The sequence below is a fragment of the Lepidochelys kempii genome, chromosome 7 (genome assembly GCF_965140285.1).
Source record: "Lepidochelys kempii isolate rLepKem1 chromosome 7, rLepKem1.hap1, whole genome shotgun sequence".
Classification (NCBI taxonomy): Eukaryota; Metazoa; Chordata; order Testudines; family Cheloniidae; genus Lepidochelys; species Lepidochelys kempii.
In genome coordinates this window covers 26,361,485-26,383,483 of record NC_136386.1, presented here as the reverse complement: position 1 = coordinate 26,383,483, position 21,999 = coordinate 26,361,485, and the positions used below count along the sequence as shown (strand labels likewise).

The 21,999-nt window shown below is 38.8% G+C and overlaps 1 protein-coding gene across 9 annotated transcripts in view; it reads right to left on the bottom strand.

The window, feature by feature from the left end:
- Positions 1–21,999, bottom strand: part of ERC2 (ELKS/RAB6-interacting/CAST family member 2) — an 833,583-nt gene that overhangs the window by 593,696 nt on the left and 217,888 nt on the right. For all 9 annotated transcript variants that reach the window (XM_078853606.1, XM_078853612.1, XM_078853608.1 and 6 more), the window contains one exon: positions 12,055–12,129. In XM_078853606.1, coding sequence (XP_078709732.1) covers positions 12,055–12,129 — 75 coding nt within the window. The remainder of the gene's footprint in view (positions 1–12,054; positions 12,130–21,999) is intronic.

Here is a 21,999-nt window from a genome sequence, read left to right as displayed (position 1 = left end):
AATGACTCTCAATCCCAGCTATGCTTAGTTCTCAACCATTCTGAAGTTATTCACCGATTCACCCTCTAGCCTCTGCTCTCAGACCTCCCCCACTTCCCTTCAGGTAGCTTAACCACCATGGCAGATCCCAAATACTCCCATGTTAGGCATGCCCTCCCTCTTCTGAGGCTCTTTCTGGCTGCAGCCTTATTCAGTTTTTGGCTCCAGCCAGGTTTCTACCGCAAGTGAGAGCAGTTGCTCTCCTTCCCAGCCAGCTGTACCTGAGCAAGCTCTCCTCTTTTCAGCCCCTTCCCTCAGTTCTGACATCCACTACTGGTGCAGTGGTTGGGGATGATGTTGCTCATTGCAATTAATTAATCCTTTCCAGCCCAAGTGGGGTTTGTAAACCCCATCATACCAAGCAAAAGGAAGTTGTGAGAGGCCAGATCACTGAGTATTAGTGCAGCTGTTTTGTGCTGCCCAGCAACAGATTCAGCCCATAAAGCCAGCTTAACCTGCCACAGGAGAATCACCCTAGTGTAAGGTATCATCCAGTAGCATAGAGCCAATAGAGTGGCTTCAACACCATTCTCCTTCTGTACAGCTGTGTCTGGGGCTTCCCTGTGGCCTGCAAATTTCTGTCCTGGAGATTTTGGCAGAAATCACATTTTAGAGCAGCCTTCATGTTGATTTAATTTACACTTAGGGACAAGCCCAGCACAAACTCAGAATGAAATGCAAAGGCAAACTGTATACCATCCTTGTATACACTCCCACACCCCTTCTGAACTGTACCATATGCAAGATGAGCTGGCCACAGGATCTGGCTCAGGGTTTTTACACTGGCAAAGAAGACTCTTTTTATAGTGTATTACTATGCACATATTTTATTTTATTTTTTTTTAAGTACAAAGCTATGTGATGTGCATTTCCCAGTCTAAGTAAGACGATATTAACTGAAGACTACAGAGTCATTGAGCCACTCTCTAACAGAAGAACACTAAGTAGACCAGTAAGGGCACTGAGCAGATCTTGTATGGTGAGGACATTGGTGAGTGATTGCATCCTCAGCACATGGATGACTACCAGGTATGCTACACATTGGTCGCAGTAGTACCATATTCGGGGTCTTAATCTGTTTTAGGCATAATGTAAATCTTCTTGTGATATCTGATTCATTACTCCATTTTAACTGAGAGGAGAGAAATTTAATTCATTAGCAACAGTAGCAAGCAACCACCATATTTAACAATCATATTTTCTACATATGAGTTAGGAAGTTCCTTATAACATTGCACAATAGCTGGGGAAAACAGCTGTTTCCTATTCTTCCAATAACCCAGCAATACTGCATGGCTCAGCCTCCACTTCCATTTTGGGAGAGAAGATTATTTCCTCCTTGATCACCTTCCTCATAATTCCCACAGAAACCTGTTCATTCAGGCTTGCTACTCTGACATGCAGTGTTTTAGGAGGCTAATCTTCAAGAATGACAAGGTAACAGTAAGAATATTTTCTATTTTTAATACTATGACTCTAAGATGGAATATCTGGTTCTCCTTCCATGGAAGGAATATTTCTACATTCTACTTGTAGATTATATCAGGTTTCGCCCCCTTTGGTGATGACTCTCACAAACAGTTATGTAACAGAATTAATTATAAAAACAACTGTGCGGACATTCCCATCTTAGTATCGAAAATGGTGGGTGGTTTGTTTTTTGCGCCTTTTCTTCCTTCTGTTTAAAACAAAATGTCTTGTTAAAGACCAAAGTCACACAAAATGTTACATCCTGGAAAATTTGTGATTTTATCTAATTAATTCCCTTTGTATTTAATCATGTAGGCAAAATGCCATCCAAATTACCTAGTTTATTAGGTGAAACGCTCTAATATGACATGCTTCCATAGACAGAATCATAGCTTATCACCATGGTACCTAAATCTTGACGAGAGGATCAACATTATTCATATTCGCAATGAGAAGAGCTTGGAGAATTAAGGTACTGAAAGAAGCAAACAGAAAAATCTCTTTGCCATTACATTACCTACTCAGATAAAACTCATCTATTATTAGGCATTTATTGTGCTATCTGCAGAACATTTTTCTGAAAGGCTTTTGTGATGAAGGAAAGAACAAAGTGTGTGGTGGAGTGTAAGACAAAGAAAAACGGAGGTGCCTGTTGATAGAATTCGTCTTGTTTTGGTGAAATCATCTCCCCCAAAAAAGGGAGGGGGGGCAAAAGAGCCACCAATTATCATGGTTATGATCAGCCTTAAGAAGGGACAAGGGTGAACAAACAAACAACTACTGTCGTACCCTATAACATGGAAAATTCCGTAAAGGAGCAAACCAATTTGCTCCAGGCAACCCCACATCCTATTTCTAGCATCTTCTTTTCCCCGTTACTCCAGAGTACGACAAAATTAAAAAAAACAAAAAACTCGTAACTGTGTTTTACTAATTCTGCAATTCTATCCTGGGTGGGGCGGGGGTTACATCTCCCTACTTTCACCGTCATTGGTTAGTTTATGCCCTGAGGCATAAAATTTAACTCTTGTAAGAAATTTCTCACTTAATGCCTTGTAGCTATTTATGTATCTGTTCACATAAGCCCTGAGTGCTGAAATCAAACATTTATTTTTAGTCTCTACTCGAACAGAGTGTTGTGACTAATGTTGTGGGAAAATGTCACATTACTGATCTTTTTTCATTCAGAATCAGAATATAAACCTCAGAAATGCAAAATTTTCTGCGGCACACAAATTTTTGAAAAATTCCATTTTGGAAGAACTGAAATGAAATTTTTCAAGAATTTACATTACAGCAAGCTAGCTCACCAGCTGGGCAGCCAGGCAGCCTAAGAGTCCCATCAGGCAAGCTACAGGGGAACAGAGCAGGCTGGGAAACCTACGAGGCAGGTAGATGGAGAATCAGGATAGCTGGGCTGCTAGGGAACTGGGAAGACTGGCAGGAAGTCTGCCCAGCCAGTCAGCCTCCCTGGTTTCCATTCAGTTGAATCAGCATTTCAGACAGAAATCTGTTCTCTCAGAAAAACTTCAACAAGTGTTAGTTGGGGCTAAATTTACAGACACTTGGTTTGACAACCTAACAACCTGAAAGAAGAGCAGATGCAGTAGCGCTTAATTTGTTCAAGGGCTTGCCAGGGCTGAGCCTCAGCACCTCTAGGTATGACAGTTCATAGCCCCAGCACCTCTGGGCTTGCTGCATCAGTTATAAATGTAAAAAAATTGCTTGAGCCCCAGCACCTCTTTCATTACAAATTAACCACTGAAATGCAGTATCTTCTTCAAGCCTGTGGTTTATCTACACCAGCAACATTCCAAATCTGGGATTGTTGGAATGATGTTGGTATAGATAAGCCACAGAGCTTGGGGCTTGAATCACAAAGACAGAAGGTTTGGCTACAGTAAGATGAAGGAAGAAGTATAATATTACTAGGACTAATAACTCTTCTGAGTTCTCCAAAAATATGGCATCCGTGATTGAAGTTAGGCCTTCCAAACCCTGTTAACAGACACAGAAATATGTAGCAGGACTTTCTATACTGACTCAGACTATTAATCAGAATTGGTACACTACTTCCAACAGTTGCCAATGCTTCAGAGGAAGGGACATCTCTCCTCCCCCATTAATCACCCTACCTAACAGTGCAATCCTATATTTGGCCTGGGAGAAGATTCCTTCTTTACTGGTCCCAGCAGCGTTAAATTTTTGCCTTGAAGCATAAATTAAGAGAATTAATTAATATAGGATTGTCCTGATTATGCAGAGAAAAGTTGAAGTAGTACTAGGCTGACTCTTCAGATTAGTTTCCAGTGATAATGACTCATATATCCCAGAACATTATGACAAAACTGCTGGTAGCATATTGCCTGACACATACACTGTAAAATATAGAGCTGGGCAAATAATCTGCAAGACATAATTTATTCAGGGCATTTTGCCTCTTTTTCTGTTCATGTCAGCAAGCAAATCACTATTCCCAAATGTATTTGTTACTTAAAAGCATTCATCAAACTATTTCCGTGAATAACTCTGTAGATTGTTCACAAGCACTCGATGGCAGTATTCGATATTTGAAATTGCAAATTCAATCTGTCTTGATCAGTTTTAATTGAACACACACATCACATAGTATGTTTCTATTCCCTCAATTGAGAAATAGAGCCTTTAGTTTCATGTGTTTTTTTATGTCAATATTTGAGCATTTGATCATTGCCTTTTTTCTGAAAAGATTTATTTTCTAAGGTGATAGTATCACCTTAAGGTTAGGCCCAAAATTTAAGTTCTATAAAAAAAGGATATTAGCAAACCTATTATGAATAGACATGGTTTCATTATTAATTTCACAGAAAACAGGTTTTTGGGATAAATATTCACTGATTATAAGCCCAGCATGACAGCTATTGCAAGAGAGCCAAAAAGAAAAAATCCTTAGGGAAAAAGTGAAATACAAATAATGATAAATAGACAGTGTCTGTATAGATTTTAAAAGTACAGTGTAGAAAATATTCTGGTTCACCTTTAAAACAAGAGAAAGGGAAGATTCGTGCAACTGGAACAAGAAGAACACTTTGCACTACACACACAAGCAGTTTTCTAGTAACATACCTGAAATATCAAAGCTGGATCAATATATAAAGATGGTTGTTTCTGCAAGTAAGGTAAAATCACAAATATTTTCATTCACTTGAGATCTTGCCATTTTAAATGCTTTTTGCTCTTGTCTCTGTGCTATTCGTACTTCAGCTTGATTGTCACTAGTTTACAATGAAGATGAGCATTGTGCCAAATTGGTAGGCAAATTCTGCCTAACTTACTCACACAGGTAGTCTCACTAGTTTAAGTGGGACTTTGCATGAACAAAATTTGGCCCTGGTGTTGCTAAGTACACAGTATTAGTTCTTAATACAAACAATATATTCAACCTCCTTTTCTTTTAATGTTTTAGGTTATTTTAACCAATAGTAACCAATCTTACATGCTTATATGCCAAAGAGCATATAAAATTATTACAACACATATCCCAAACTTAGAGTGTAAGTGGGTGCAATTCCATTGGAGGCAATGGATTTAAATACACCTGCCTCACTCACTATGTGTCCCTGCCTCATTTATGTACATCATTCAACTGGTGCATTGAATGAGGCAGGGGAAATAATAGTATGATCATGTAATGAAAGTCTATATCATAGTGCAGATGCACATGGAGACAGAGTTAAGGCTGCATTACACATTTCTGGACTTTTTAGTGTTTAGCTTGGTACTATTATATATTCTTAACTTTGTTATATCATGTATATTCCATACTAAAAAACTAACTATACTGCAGTAAATAACCTAGCATTAACATATCTTCTAACATTTAAAAAAAACAAAAATATACTACTACTACTCATGGTTTTGCCAATTAAATAAAACTCATTTCCGGTTTGCATACATAATTGTTGGTAAGACTTCACAGTAAAACAGTTTTCATGTCATGTCATGTTCTGCAAAAATGGAAGATTTGAGATGGGTGACAGCTGGAGAAACTGTCCACACCAAAACATGGTTTCTTAAGCAAGAGTGTAACAACTGCTTCTTTAAGAAAATCCGACACCTTGCCCTTGTTAAACAAGACACTGACATTCGCCACCCTGCACTTAAGCAGGGAGGAGTTTGTCTGGCTGGCCAGGAGAAGAAGGCAATGCTTTCTGGCTTTGGGGAGCAGGGGAAACCTAAACCTGCTGAAAGAGCAGTCAGCATGGTGGATGACTCACCACCCAGGAATGAAGGGGTTTAAAAAGATCAGCTGGGCCTGGCCCCTCCCCTCTCCACTGAGAACAGGCTGGGCAACACCCACCTTCCCTCCCTAATTAGGTCACAAATATGCCAGGTGTTTAGCTATATCTGCTGTGGGCATTACACTAGCCATCCCACGAAGGGGGGCTGGGAAGGAATTTTTTCCTTACCACCATATTGGCCAGGTGCAGTTCGGGGGGTGGTTCGCCTTCCTCACAGCAGATTCAGGTAAGCTCTGTTCATGCATAGTGTGATGGGCAGTAGGCCACATGTCACAACTCTTTATTTGAGTGTATAATGGATGTTCAGTACAGGTACTCCATAAATTAAGGCACAAAAGCATAGAAAAATGTCTTGGAAAAGGAATTAAGGAGAGTGCTTGGTAATTGAGCAAGCCGGGGGCAGTTGGAGACTACTATGACTAGTACAGCAGGGAGCCAACCCCCCATCATTATAGTCCACCTTAACCCCTCCTACGAGGGGGTGTGGTTGGTAAGGTCCCAGCAAGGAAATTGATGGAGGGACCTGGATGAAAAGGCGGGGGAGCCGTGGAAGCCCCCCACAAAAAAATTGGCTGGAATTGGTAAGGTCCCAGCAGGGAATCTGCTGGAGGGACATAAATTTTGCACCTGCACTGCACACATTTTCTCCGCTGGGTTAGTCCCAGACACCTGTCTAATAATAAAGTTGCAGCCTGATTAAACCCATATCTAATGTTGCCTGTCATTCTTTCGGCATAGCCAGACAATCCATTCCAACAAGGTCCTCAACACCTCATTGCTGCTTTTCACAAGCAAGAAGAAACATGGATCTAACATACAGGTTTTGTCCTGTACATCCTCAGCTTCTCCACATTCATCAAATAATAAAATGCAACATAGAAGATGCTGGATTTGTTCCCCAAGATTTAGCCACCATGGATACAGAGAACTCAGTCCAAATATGAGTAATTGCATATTACAAGTAATCTGACAACTCCTTGCAGAAAGAAACACACACGTGATCAGATGCAAATGATCCAATTTAACTAGATTAACCATCAGGAACAGTTCCACTGACTGGATCTTTGCAGAAAGCTACAAAGGAGGTGAAGAATATTTTCTTCAATGCCTGCACAGCCACAACATAAGATCTCAGAAACTCTATGTCGCCAGCACTCTAGTTTTCTTCCCTTCCACTTCATTACTCATGTATCATCTAAATTAGCACTGCAAGGACAAAGCTGAGGAAGAGGATGTGACAGATCATTTCTATCACTGGTTATGGAAACAGATCATTATAATATCTTAGCAAACAATCAAAGGAGTTTATTGTCAAATCCAATCTGCATTTAATGCAGGACATACACAAAACAAGTATGCCACTTCTCCAACACTCAATTCACGCTGAACTACATAGCTAGCTGGAGGATCTGGACTAACAACAGGCCTGAGGTATCATCCAATAACCGATGCCTATTATATTATTAACCAACGACCTTTCATTCAACAGAATAATCAGAATAGGTTTACACACATCACAAACTCCTACAAACATGCCCTTAGCAAGGCGGATTACACCAATATTACATGCTTTTGGCTTACATCTCATTCAGAGAAACTATAACCTATACTAATTCAGTTATTCACTTAACATTTTGCTAGCATATCAGAATACCTCAGATTTTCAGACTATTTTTTAATGACCTTCTTCCTAAAACAAGCATTTTATGCCTGGGTATTATTTTAAGGAGGGAGAAGAAAAAGGCAGACTGTCCCCCTGCAAATTTCAGCCTGAAAAAATTAACCAAAAAACCCTACCACCGTTTGTCTCCACCAACTTTCGCCAGCTAGTGCAGAGCAAGGGGAAACAGCTAATGGGAGTCTGAAGCTGCTGCTTTAGGTACCAGTGCTCAGGAAATGCTCCCTGCTTTCCATTTCTGGGTGAGGATCAGCTAGCTGTTTATTTGATTTGCTCAGCTAACAGGAGGCAGCTGCAGACACTGCACTGAAGTCTCCCACAAATAGCTGTTGCTGTGCTCCTTGTTGGGCAGGCAGGAGACGACAGTTAGGATTCCTGTTAAGAGGTGAACTCTCCCCTAGCCGTCTAGCTTCCAGCTTGGAGAGGCTGAGGTCAGCAGAATGAGAAGGATGTTAGCCTGCTGAAGAGGAGTCCAAGTTACTGGCTTTCTGCCTGCCCAACAGCTTCTGCTTTTCCTCCTCTGTGCCTGAGGGACAGATAAGGGGATGGAAGAACACAGGTGGAGAAAGGACAGAGGAACCTTGGGGAAAAGTGGGGGCTGAGAAATAACAGGGACAGATGGGAACCCCAACCAGCGTTGCCAACTCTCTGTCTTGCAGTATTTGTTTTCCTTAGTGAACCAACTGATAGAATCAGGAGTCTACATGAGGATCTCAGCTTCCATTTTAAAAAAAAATAAGATTCTTGCCTTCCTGGTTGCAAATTACAGCTTGAAAATGTAAAGCAAAGCACCCTAAGGCTCAACAACCAGAAGGCAAATAAAAATACCGCAAAATGTATTACTTAATAAACCTCTTGATTTGAACCCTGATTCATGATGTTTGAACATTTGGGGTTGGCATTACTAGAACTCTGGGAACAATAGCCTACAGAGTCAGTGAATACTGACCTCCATCATATGACAGGAACATCTTGTACCCCATCCCATGTAGTGTGATTGATGCCAGGAAATAAAGAGCATGTCTATGTGCCACCCTTATTACAGACAGGAAACTTGGGGAGAAGAGACCCTTTAAGACCAAGGAGTAAATCTGGATAAGAAAGTTTGGGAGAACAATACATCTTGAAGAAATGAGGGATAGGCTGGGACAGAGAGCTGCAGTTTCCTGGCTCTAGGCGATCACTCTGTCTTCTGACCCATCTCAGCAGAACCGTGCTTTTGTGGAGAGTGAAGGGACAAGGGAGGTGAAAGATACAGGGGAAACTGAGGAGGAGCTAGGCACTTTGGAGAAGAAGGAAGAGAGTGGAAATTAGGAGCAGGAGGCTGTGTTTGAGGAAGCAGGCAGGGAGAATTAGGGGTCTGGAGAAGTCTGGAAATTTGGAAGGAAAAAGCGAGTAAGGAATTTTGAGACAGAGAGGGGTTGGTATCTGGGAAGATAGGACTAGGAAAAGAGAACATGGCAGTTCTGAGTGGGGGGAAAGGAGAGATGAGGAAGGAAGAGGATTCTGGTGAAGAAGAGGAGACATGGAGAGTGTAGGAATTTGATGAAAAGAGGACAGGTTAAAAGGCTCTGGGGAAAGGTAAAAGTATCAGGTGAGGGAATTACAGACTCAGCAATGACCAGTGAGAGTGCTCATTACAAAGATCTTCCAGGTACTAAAAGCACTGCTCTCAATCCTTTTTCAGTGGAAACAATATATTTCCAAGCCTCCTGAGGAGCCAAAAGACAGGACTTTCTGACTTCAGTGGCAGAAAAATTGTGAGACTACCTGTGACTCTGGGACGTTGCCCTCCTACCAAATGGAGAATGGGTTTGCGGGTTTGCAGAAGAATTAAAATTTATTTTGCAGCTTAACCTTTAGGGCTCTCTTTTTGTTGTTCCTATCCTCACAGGTGCAACACGTCAGTTTGACTATTTTTTAATTGATCTTATTCAATATTAAGCAGTCAAAATGGTCATCCCAACAAAACACAGTCTCCTACTTTCTAATATGCTGTAGTTGATGAATTACTGCAAAAATGCTGGGCAATGTTCTTGTATCAGTTCATACATGGATTACTAGACTAGAATCAACAGCAAGTTCTGCATAAAATATACAGCAGTGTACGGGACACTGCCATGGGTAGAACATTTTTTCATTAGACGTATAGGGTAATCCAAGCTAATAATTATCCATTAAAAAGGCAAGTCCTGTATATTTACTTCAGCATTCAGATTCACTTATAATAGAAGTCAGTGGCAAAACTAAGGTCCTTAATTTGCACTTCCTTTATGACGGAAGTGAAAGACCATCGTTATCGTATTCAGGATGGTTTGCCAACTCTCAGAATTTTATCATGAATCTCATAATATTTGGGTTATTTCTTAAAGACCCACCTCGTGCATTTACATAGTTTTGTGAAAATCTCAGCTTTCATTAAAATATTCTAGCCCTTATGGTTGTGGAGAAGTGTTACAAATTGTTACCCCTGCAGAGTCAAAACCCAGAAGGCAAATAAAAAGATCCCAACATAACTCTTCTTTAAATCTCATAATTTTAAACCAATCTAATGGTATTTTTTTGAATGTCTGAATTGGTAATTTTTGAATGTGTGATGTTGGCAATGCTATATATCAAACAAAGCAATCAAGGACTCTTCGCCTTAGACAAATTTCTGAGTTGTCTCCAGTGTGAAAATGGTTTTAAGAGACAGGAAGGCAAAATAAGCAAGTGACCTTCAACAGAAAAATTATTTTTAAAAGGTTTGTATGAGAGGCAGATTTCAATTATTTGGTCAGAGACAGGCTATTAATTTTTCTTTTATGCCTGATCATTCTCTTTGGGCTTAGCACACCTGGAACTATGTATTGAATATTTAGCATTTATTCCTTAATATTCAGCAATAGAGTACTTAGTTTTACTAAGCCTCAAGCAAAAAAAAAAAAATCCTTTGTTGTCCCCATTGTACCTGAATTTCTTTGTGCTTCCAGCAGGTTGCAAGGAGCCCAGCAATTTACAGACTGAGAAAAAGTGGCTTAGACACAATAATTAAATATAATAATCAAAAGAACAGTGAATTATACAGAAACAGATAATGGCATAAATACCCAGACGTCCTGTTAAAAAAAGCTGATATAAAAATATACCTTTCATTAATATTCATTTATCCACTCAGCTTTGACAGTAGTTTGGCAAATCACACACATAGTTTTGGGAAAGAAATAACAGCTTTGTAATAGAAGAATTTCACATCCAAAAAATGAGTAATATGCAGCTCAGTGCTGAAGAGTCATTTATCTTTTAAGGTGGATGATAAGGTTGTTTTCGGGTTTTTGCCATTTATAATATTGTATCATATGACAAGTGTGCAGCATAAATACATAGGGCTTATTCAGACTTCCTTTACACCAGATTTACACCACTGTAACTTCATAGACTTTAATGGAGCTAGTCCAGATTTACATCAACATCCAACCAAAAGCAAGCCATAAGCAAGTATTCTCATTATCTGTGGCAAAAGCTGGGGGGGGGGCGCGGTATGTGTGTGTTCTGCACTAATTCTTTATTAATAAATGTATGATCCAATCCTACTAACTCTTGCTCATGTGAGTAGCCTCATCAAAGGACTATACACAGGCATAACAGTTTGCAGGATCAGGCCTCTGAAGTTTTCTAATTACTAAAGCTAAAAAAGTTTCCCTGAAATATACCCCAAGCTGTTCTGATAACTAAAATATGATAATGCATTGATTGTCCAACTTTTTTCTGTATGTTATTTAATTGACACGCCCTAGAATGTAGCCAAATTATCCTTGCAAAACTTCACTGAGCAGAACTTGTCTGCTTTTTGAAGGGGACTACTAAGAACAGTGATATGAGTGTGTGGAGGAGAACCACTAAAAAGGAGGTTAGTAAGAGGAAAAAATGTTTACTATGCTTTAGTAGAATATGAAATTCTACTGTATGATTACAGGAAAAAGGCCACTACTTTCTGTATGATCTAGTTTCTATGATCTGCAAAACCAGTTCATCAGCTTGCTCACTGGAAATCAGTCATCTTTCTAATGCGGGGATGATTTATTGAGGAAACAGGTGGAAAGGGGAAAATTATTTAATTTATCAATAATGGGTTTGGAAAAAGATTAATTATTTGTTCTTTCTGGAGACAAAAGAATATTTTTATACCTTTCTCGGAATGCTATTCTCATGTTTGTGAAATTGCAGGCCTTAGTTTTTCACCAAAAAGAGGTATTAATCAAATGCAAAAATGTATGTGCAGTTACTATGAATAAGATGTTTACAAGAGCAAATGGTATCTAAATTTATTTTGGGGAAGTTCTATGGCCTGAGTTATACAGGAGGCCAGACTAGCTGATCACAATGATCCCTTCTGGCCTTGGAATCAAGGAATCTAAACAAACTGTTTTACAGATCTATGAAATTTAGGAATTATTGAGGGGGGGGGGAATACTGATTATCCTCTTGCTTTACACAAAAATGAATTCTATAATAAAAGCTACAGCTCATTTCTTGTTTTAATATTAACTGGTATTAACTGAGTTCAAACTAAAAGACTGCGTATTGGCAAGCATGCAAAGTCCATACCTTCATCTCTATAACTGTCTGAAGAGCTTTTGTCTTTGCTGGTTCAGGCTGAAGTTGGGTTCTTCTGTGTAGTTCCTGTGGAGGGACACGATAAAAATAAGCTTGACGACTCATCTTTCCATTATTTTGTGTCTCATATAAATGTAGCACAGTCCACAGCAAATTAGAAGTCTGATGTTCAGGACTGCACAAGTCCAAATGCTACAGGTGCATCTTTCTTATGATCCCTCTAGCATCACTGCAGTCTCTATCTTATATTACAGTCATCGCTGTCGGCACATGCGCTATTTCTGAAACCTCTATCAATAATTAACGTCAACTGTGACAAAGCCAGCAAGTAATTTCTTAGTCCAAATACAACACTGCTGCTTCTGCCCAGACATCGAATCATAATTCATTCAATTATAGTACACTGTGTTGCTAATTCAAAAACTAAGAAAAATAAATGCCGTTTAAAATCTTTTACTGAAGTTCTCTGCTTAGAGTTTTTCTACCAATATTTGAAGCAAGCAATTTAAAACCATTAAATTCAAATTTGACATTTTAAGAATAGTAATTATATAATGGGTTGATGCAGCACCATCTACAGTAGCTTTTGCATTTCAGTTTTCATGTATTCACAGTATGATATTTTTCACAGTTTAATCTACAGGTAATAAAAATATAGGGGTTACAATTGCTACACAAAGATGTACAATTAACAAAAGCAAACATCAGCCACTCTTCAAAGCTGAAGATTGGGGGTAGATATTGACAACATTGAGAACTGTGTACAAACTATTAATTGAAAAATATTTTAATATATATTCACAGTAGTGCTTCTGATGCTGATGTGAATGTTTTTCACATACTGTAGGTGACTGTAAAGTCCATGATTTTCCATATGTGGTTATCTTATAGTCTCTGTCCATGTCTCCTTCACATGCATGTGCACAATTAGAACAAAATGGGTTTCAGATGAGGTACTCTAGGGTTCTCATAGGATCTGCTGGAATTCAGAATCATCTGTGTAAAGGCTATTGTTTTCTGGCCCTCTCAGCCCCACTGACCTACATGAAAGTACAATGCCATAGGACATTGCCACCAAACCTTCCTACAACGAGTTTCAGAGCTGTGAAGGGGGCGGTGACTAAAATAATGCTGATGGGTTCAGAATTAGCTTACTTGATGATTCCTTGCAGGATTAGTGGGAACTATACTATGGACAGGCTCTATGTCCTGCAAGTCCTAACTTGTCCATTCCAACCTTATTCCCATCTATAAAGCTCAATTCCTGCAGAGACACATCTTCAAGGATGGAGGGCAAATGATTCTGTGGATGTGTCATCTTCCCTCCTGCCCTCTTCCTTCATCCATATCAAGCAATTTATCATCCCTGTCTTGTTGGATCTCCATTCTTTCTGGTGAGACTTCAAGGGGCCATATTTTGGATTTTAATTACATAATCCTGTATTCATGTTTCTTCTTTATAAGCCCAAATAAAGGTGCCTAAGAGACCCTCAAACTATATCTTTAAGCAATTGCTTTTGATGTTGTAAACTAGTCCCTTTCAAACCAAACACTAGAAACAGAGGGAACACGTTCCTTAGAGTATCTTAAGAATAGCCTACTCCTTGGACTGCTAATGAAGTACATTTTCAAGGGGGGGGAAAGCTTCTCTGTAACTGTCAATGGGAGTTCAAATGACTTGGAGACTGTTTCATAACCTGGACAGTACAAAATCAACATCCAAATCTTTCATAAAATTTGGTGCCAAATGCTGCTCTCAGTTATATCACTGCATCTCCATTTCGTGCTGTCTTCCATATTGCTCCTTATGAATGGGCAAAGCTTCCTCTCAAAACCCATAAAGCCATCTCATCATCATTCAGTTTCCTCCTCAAAACTCATCTCTTTCCATAATGCAACAGTAAAGAACAACCTGATAAGGGCTAAGCAGGTGGAGAGCTGTGATTATTACTACTAACCAGATAAGTATTGGGCACATCCCATTGTCTCAGACAAACAGAAAAAAAGAAATGATGCAACAGATGTGTTTTAATTAGACCACAACTTTATTCACTTAACTTATCTGGCAGTAAATCATACAGTGCAGGTCATCACTCTTTCCTTAATCTTTTTTACCTATTTAGGATGGCTGCCAACAGTAATCCCTCTTCCCAACCTAGTCCCACATCACTGCTTGACCCCACTGCCCTCCCCTCATATGGGGGAGGGAGGGAAGCGTCTGGAAAAAAAACAAGGTTCTCTCTCCATTGTACCAGACATTAGGAGCCCCAACACCCCCTTTTCCAGCATCCTTAGGGCTTGCCTTCCCTTAAATACACTTCCAACTCCTGTTTATCAGTGAACTATATCCTCTGTAATGAGTACCTGCACCAGACTCCTGCCACATCTGCTACCTACTAAGTTGCAACATCTCAACCTCCTTACCTACCTCATCAGTTCCTGACCGGCTGTGGGAAAAATGGAAAAAAGCACCCTGTCTCAGCCAATCTGGCAAAGATGGAAAAATTCCTTCCCAGCCCACACCCCACAAAAAAAGAAAAGATAAAAAGCAACCAGCGCAATTCCAATGACAGATCATTAAAAACAGTCATACTTTCACCACATGGGTGAGCTGGTGGCTGCTGCTGATTGTGACTAATGAGAGAGTTCTTCCTGAATATACAAATATCTTCCCTTTCCCCCACCTGGTCCAGCCACTTACTGTTCCCCCTTTGGCTCCACTAAGGTAAATCCCTTTCCCCTCCTTGCAACCCTAATGTAGTAGGATCCCTATCCCTTTTTTGCTACTGTTGCCCAGACAATGAATGACCAACAGCATTCAACTGCAGTGAGCATATTATATTTATCTCATCTTCCCACTCCGGCACATTTGTTAGTCTTATCCACCCATTACACACCCTTCTCTTTTAGAGTACATCTACACTGCAATTAAAGACCCACAGCATGGCCGCAACTGGCCCAGGTCATCTGACTTAGGGCATGTCTACATTTACCTCCGGAGCGATCAATCTAGTGAGGGTCGATTTATCGCGTCTAGTGAAGATGCGATACATCGACCGCCGAGCACTCTCCCTTCGACTCTCGTACTCCACCAGAGCAAGAAGTGCAGGCGGAGTCAACGGGGGAGCATCAGCAGTCGACATACCGCAGTGAAGACACCACGGTAAGTGGATCTAAGTACGTCAACTTCAGCTACATTATTCACGTAGCTGAAGTTGTGTAACTTAGATCGAAAACACACACCACACACACCCGTGTAGACCAGGCCTTAGGCTTAAAATTGAAGTGTAGACATTTGGGCTCAGACTGGCACCTCAGACTGAGACTCCAGACTCAGTGCCACAGGGTTTTTTATTATACTGTAGACCTACCCTTACAGGTTAAACCTTTGTAATCAGGGGCTGTCATTTATTATATCTTTATGCACAATGGAATCCAACCCGGTTGCAGTTTTTAGTTGCTACCACAATATAACTGTTAAATAAAAATAACTAATTTGGCTCATCATATTAAATCAATTACTACAGTATTTTCAGACTCTAAAAAACACATCCTGAAGAATTCAGGATTTAATATTTTAAATATCTATACAAACAACTGAAAAAAAGGAAAGCCAATTAGTTATGAGTTTTCCATGTAAGTCAGCAAAGATTCTTTAAACAACAGTAACTAAACGACTGCATACAAAGGAAGATGTCAATAATTAATACAATAAAAGCTCTTCTTACACAAAAGAAAATAATTATTTAGCAAAAAGGAACTCTTCCAGCAAAAGGTTTAAGAGAAATGCATTTTCACTCAGCTTCCTGGCTAATTGTATTTCTTAACCCTGCTATGCCTGTATGTGATGTTATAACTCTACAAGACAATAACTCAGCAATCTACACCTATATAGCATGTGAATGAACTCAATAAATCAATACAATTTTCCAAAAATCTTAATTTTCACAGTCAAAGAATCATTTTATACTTAAAGCATACAGGAAAAGTAGTATGTCATAGGACAGAATTTCATGAGATTTATCCAGAAACATTCATCTTTGACAGTCCATACATCTTTGGCTAAAGAGAAGGAAATGATAGCTGTTTCCATAGATAATACATGTAGTTCTATTCATGCTTATGATCAGTTTGTATTACATTTGGAACAGTTTAGTATTTAAGTTATAGTTAGGACATTGGTATGCTGAGAACTGCCTATCACACTGACCAATATTTTCTCATTGTTTCCTTTAAATCTCCCTCTGTCAATATCCATCTGTTGTGTCTTGTTGTATACTTTGTGACAGGGATGGTCTTTTTGTTGTTGTGTATGTACAGTGCCTAGTACAATCGTGTCCTAGTCCATGTCTAAGATTTCTAATGCTCCAGTCAATACAAACAATAAATATTAATAAAATAATTCATACTTCTTGATAATCACATAGGAGTTGGATTTACTCTGACTGGCTTGTCTTATTCCACCACTTCCCCCAACCCCCATGGCTTCCATAGAAGGAGGGCATGATAAAAGTCCAAACATACCATTCAAAAATTCTTACTTCTGGCCTGCAGAATCCCACTGACCAATGTCATACAAAGCATCATGCTGCAATGCCATCACTACCAGAAATTGCACTGGCCATAAGGGCTCTGGTAATTAAGGATAGCTTGTAGTGCTGCAAACATTTGGGTGTTTTAAATTTGTTTGTTAAAAGATATACAGTATTTTGTTTTTTAGAAGTTTAAAACTACCAATTTTTGGCCCACTATGGTGCATTACACCAGTGAATTTCTAGTACCTGCCCTAAAAATATTTTTTTAAAAGGTGCATTTAGAATAAAGCAATTAGTGAATGCCCCTTTACCCTTTCTGTTCTGAGCATTTAGCACACAACTAATTTTTCAAAAGAAAGAAAATAAACGTTTACAAGTCACCTTCAATGATGAAATCTCTCAATCACTAACTGACTGTCTCAGCAGACAGTTGAAAACATAAAAATTAATTAAATGTCAACCTCATAATGGATTTAAACACTAAGTGAATGTCCTAGATTTGTAATTTTCTTCTTCCATGGAAATTGTGGGGAAAAATAAGCTGGCCAATCATTTCCCTATCTGATCAACAAAAATTACAGCTAATTTTAAGACTTGACACTGTTCCCAAAGGGCATATAAAGTGAGTTGGAGTATGAACAGAATTCCATACATTACCCAGGGAAACAAACCAGAGTTCCACCCCTTTGGCCAAAGATGAACAGACTGCCAACGATGAGTATTCCTAGATGTCTATCATAGCATAAAGCCTTGCCTCATAATACTTTTCCTGTTAGCTTTATGAATCAATCTGATGCAGGGTGACTTAAAAGCTTTTATTCTCTAGCCCTGCTGGAAAAATGCAGCAGACTTTGGGATTCTGGAGAAGATCAGAAAATGACTCCCAGTTTATTATTTTGTGGGGGTTTTCTTCCAATCAGGTTCAAACATGTGGGGATATCACAAGGCTGAGTTCTTGAATTTATGTTGTTCTGTGTACAATTTTTTCTATAGGGAAATTGATTCAGAGACATGTTGATATCACTTTATGTGCATAATATATTGTTTTTCTAACGGAGATCATTTAAGGGGCTTTATAATTTGATTAAACAGTTACCTAAGTGACATTCTGAACATGCAGTTACTATAATATAAGGAAAGCATATTTTTCCACAGTATGTCTTTTTTTGAATTGATGCTAGTTTTGTCTTTTGAAATTGCTTTTATTAAAAGGACCAGGGCACCTTCTAGAACTTTTTTAAATAAGGTAGTTTTTGATCCTGAAATTTTTGCCTGAAGCTCCATTTGCTTACATTACAAAATCTTTAAACTATCCCCTGTAACTAGCAAGGCTTCTACAAATAACCTTGGAGGCATGTTCAGTTATTAATGTATGCTTTCATTATATCCCATCTGAAGTCTGGATTGTTGCAATTCCTAGATCTAGATCTTTCTGGTTAATTACTTTGTATGTACAATTTAAACGATTCTCTCAAGAGCTACACAAAATACTGCATACTAGTACAGAGATACCATGATAGTGCCTGGTCATTATGGTGACAAGTACACAAAAAATAGATCTTTTCTTTGGCATCCATGGAGGTTTTAGATTTACTATAACTTTTTAGGGTATATGGGGCCTAAACTAGAACTAACTGGTTGCCCACTTTCCCCTCCACATGTATTTCTGGGGTGTTGGATTTGAATACTGGAATGGAACCCAAACCCAAAGTACTAGTTTGGTTGTACGCAAAAAGCAGAAGGGGAATAGAAAGGGGGTCTCGTCTCAAAATTCATTCCAGATGGCATCCCAAAATGGTGGAAACCCAGAAGATCAGTTGATAGAGATTCTGCTATTCTGTGCTGAAATTAATCAAGAAAAGCATGCAACATTTGAGCACTATTGAACTGGTATTCCACACCTGGTTCAGCCCTAGACCTGAACCCTGAACCCTAGTCTGAACCTAATACAAATATAAATCCTGCCTTTTCGTTCTCACCTCTTCATCTCAGCTATACTTTTAAAACAATTTACCACCTTCTCTCAGGAATGTTTAGGTACTGCTGACTGATATTGCTTTTATTCTACTTCTGCTGTGTTTTACAGAGTTTCCTAAGACTTCAATGGCTACATTCTATTTTTAGTATACGTCCATGGTCTGAAATTCTTTGCCAGACAAGAATAAAAAGACACTAATATGTTTTTACATCAAAAATACCTAGAAATAGTAACAAATTTCCTACACATTGAACCAACAAGTAGGAAAAGGATATAACCCAAGGAGTTTATATTCTAAATAGATGACATATGAACATGGATTTGCTCCTCAGTTTTAAATTTACCTCAGTGGTTACATACCTTTAATTTTAAGATGGACTATTAAAACCTGCAATGTCAGCATTCATTTTTACTGCTTAAAACATGGCATAACAAATAGTTAGTGTTCTTTAGTTTTGTTCATTTTTGATCATTTAGCTTCTTAATTACCCTATTCCTTATAGTGATGTCTCCCACACTAGAATTGTCCTTTGTACAAGGCATAGGAGAATTTGTAAGATCTGCTGTACAGAACTTACATGGTCCCCATATTGTAGTGTCGGAGCACCTCACAATTTATCATCCCAACCCATCAGAGTTAGGAAAGCGCTATTATTATTTTTCAGATGGGGAACTGAGACACAGAAATTAAGTGACTTGCCAAAGGCAACACAACAAGTTTATGGCTCGCCTTGTGAGGATTCGATTTTTATCAGTTAAATGCCAGTAAACATTGATTTCACATACACACACAAAAACAGACAAACTATTTACATTGATAATAATGGAAATTTACAGATGGGCAAAGAAAGAGAAATGCTACTTAAGAACTTTAGAGTTTGAGTTAAGGTATTTACTTTGTATATTTTGGTGTGATGTTGACAATTTGCTTAATAGTTACAAAGCTTTGACCTTTTGAATCTCAACATCTACTGTCTTTATTGTCTGCTCCCCACTATTTTCTGACAGACCCTATAATTTCCCACACTAATGAAAAAATTTGAAAAAAAATGTTTAAATATAAACATCTAAATTATTCCTCAAAATTAAAAATCAAATTCTGCCAAGTCTATTTATGGCAGAGTGGGGACAGGCTAACACCCTCGCCCCTGAACCATCCTTCTTCTCTATCTATCCCTGTGACAAAGGTACATCTGTGGCTATGGGTAAAGCAATGGGTCATTCCTTGAAAGCCAACCAGTTTCCATCCTTGCTCCCACTGATGTCCCAGGAGGCTGAAGGCTTAGGCAGCAGCAACTCAGAGGCCCAAAGATTTCTCCTCTGAGGCAATTAGAAGCTGAAAGAGTATGTGATCCAGCCCCAGGATGGTAACAGGGGATGCCCCTCTCTCCAAGCAGCACATAACCTTCTGCAGAGTAGGGAACACAGAGGAGGAGCCACAAGACAACACAATCAGCCTGTCTGAACTTTAAAATTGGAGATCAGCAGTATTTTAACATTCTGATCAATTATTTCATTTAAATAAAAGCATAGGCACTTAACTAAATTGTCAACTTAACTGTAGTGTCCTCCAGCCAAAAACACCATTACAAAGACAGATCAAATTATATTAAAACCAGAATCCTAAAAAAATTCTGTAACGTAAGAAAGTTACATTATTCTTAATTTGTCAGCATACACTCCGCCTCTGATCTCTCCCACTTTCCCCCCCACACCAAAAAACAAAATAAAATACGGTCATGAAACACTTGAGATAGCATCTCAGTAAAAAAATTATGATCAAATATATTTTATCTTTCTGAGACAACTATGAATTGACAACACTGACATATTCCATGCCTGGCTGCAGCAGCTAGGAAATAAAACAGCATTTTTGCTAGGTGGTGTTCCACATTATCTTGCCACTAACCTTCTGCTAGAGGCCCTCCATCACATGGAGGAAATAGTTGAAGGACATTTTGTTGTGTCAAGTGTATATTAAATCAGTTATTTAGTGTAATAAGACATGGGATGGCTGGTATTGGAATTGGGAGCATAGCAATTCACAAATTTGCATTCTATAAACCTCCTTTGAGGTATTCCACGACAGGGGTTTGGGTCAGAGGGCAACATCCATTTTAGCACATTTTCCACCCTTCTCTCCTCCATATGCACCTTTATACTTCTTCCATTTGTACTCTGTGTGCCCAGTTCGAATTTGGACAGAAGATGGGTAAAAAATAATTTCACCTTTATCCCTCAAATGGGGGCAAAATGGTGCTGGAAAAACAAAGAGAGAACCGAATATGAATCAGAGCGCAAATTATCATATGTCCCTTATCCTACACATATGGCAGCCAGACATTTTAAGATTGTTGAAAAATATGCCATCATTAACATTTTTAATTGGTTTTAACAGTTAATATGCACTAAACTTTAAGGGTACTGTATATCTTTTTGCATAATTCACTGTTGCAAACTACACACATCAAATATAAGATTTTTAGTAGAACTGGCATTGCAGATAGCCTGCACAGAGCCACAGAAAATGCTGGCTACAGCAGTATGGAAGGCAGAAATCTGTACATTTCTGATAAACGGTGACTATTAGCAATGTTTTTCTTTTCTTTTTTTTTTAAAGGAATTTTATCTTAGTTTCACAATGTTGCAGGTTTATAGTTTAGAATTTGTCAATATCAACGTTTGCATTTAATTTTTGTCAGTTTTCTTAGCATTGTGCTAGCATAAAATCTGCTGTACCTTGTGCTTCCTTGTTTGTCTTCACTTTGGGTTAAGGTGACCAGACAGCAAGTGTGAAAAATCAGGACAGGGTAGGGGGTAATAGGTAACTATATAAGAAAAAGCTCCAAATATCGGGACTGTCCCTATAAAATCAGGACATCTGGTTACGCTACTTTGGGTCAATAAGTCACTACCCTAGAATCATTTGATTTTCTTGGTTTCTTACTCTCTCAGCCTCTGAGATTCTTTTTTTCTAACCAAGGGCAAGTGTTACCTATATTTTTTTAAAACATCATTAGTTCAGGCTATATGGAATTTGTCCAACAGGGCTCCTTCAGAAAATGATGCCAAACCTAGATCCCAAAAAGGGGCAATCAGAGAAGCTAGTGAACTATTTACAACTTAACTCCAATGCTGGATGATGTGGAGAATTGACTGATTTGTGAAGAAAAAGTTCTGTGGTGACAATAATTGGAGCCTTCTAGAAAAGTGGGACCTTTCAGCTTCTGTATGACCACAACTGGGGTACATCAAGTTTCATCAATCCTTCCCTTTGACAGGAAAACTGAAGCCCACTATTCCTCTAACATTGTCCCCCTCCCCATGAATCATATCCCTCAGTTTTACACAGCTGACCTATTCTATTCTATTCCTATCCAGATAGCATAATATAGGAATTTTATAGTATAAGAGTTTGGGATT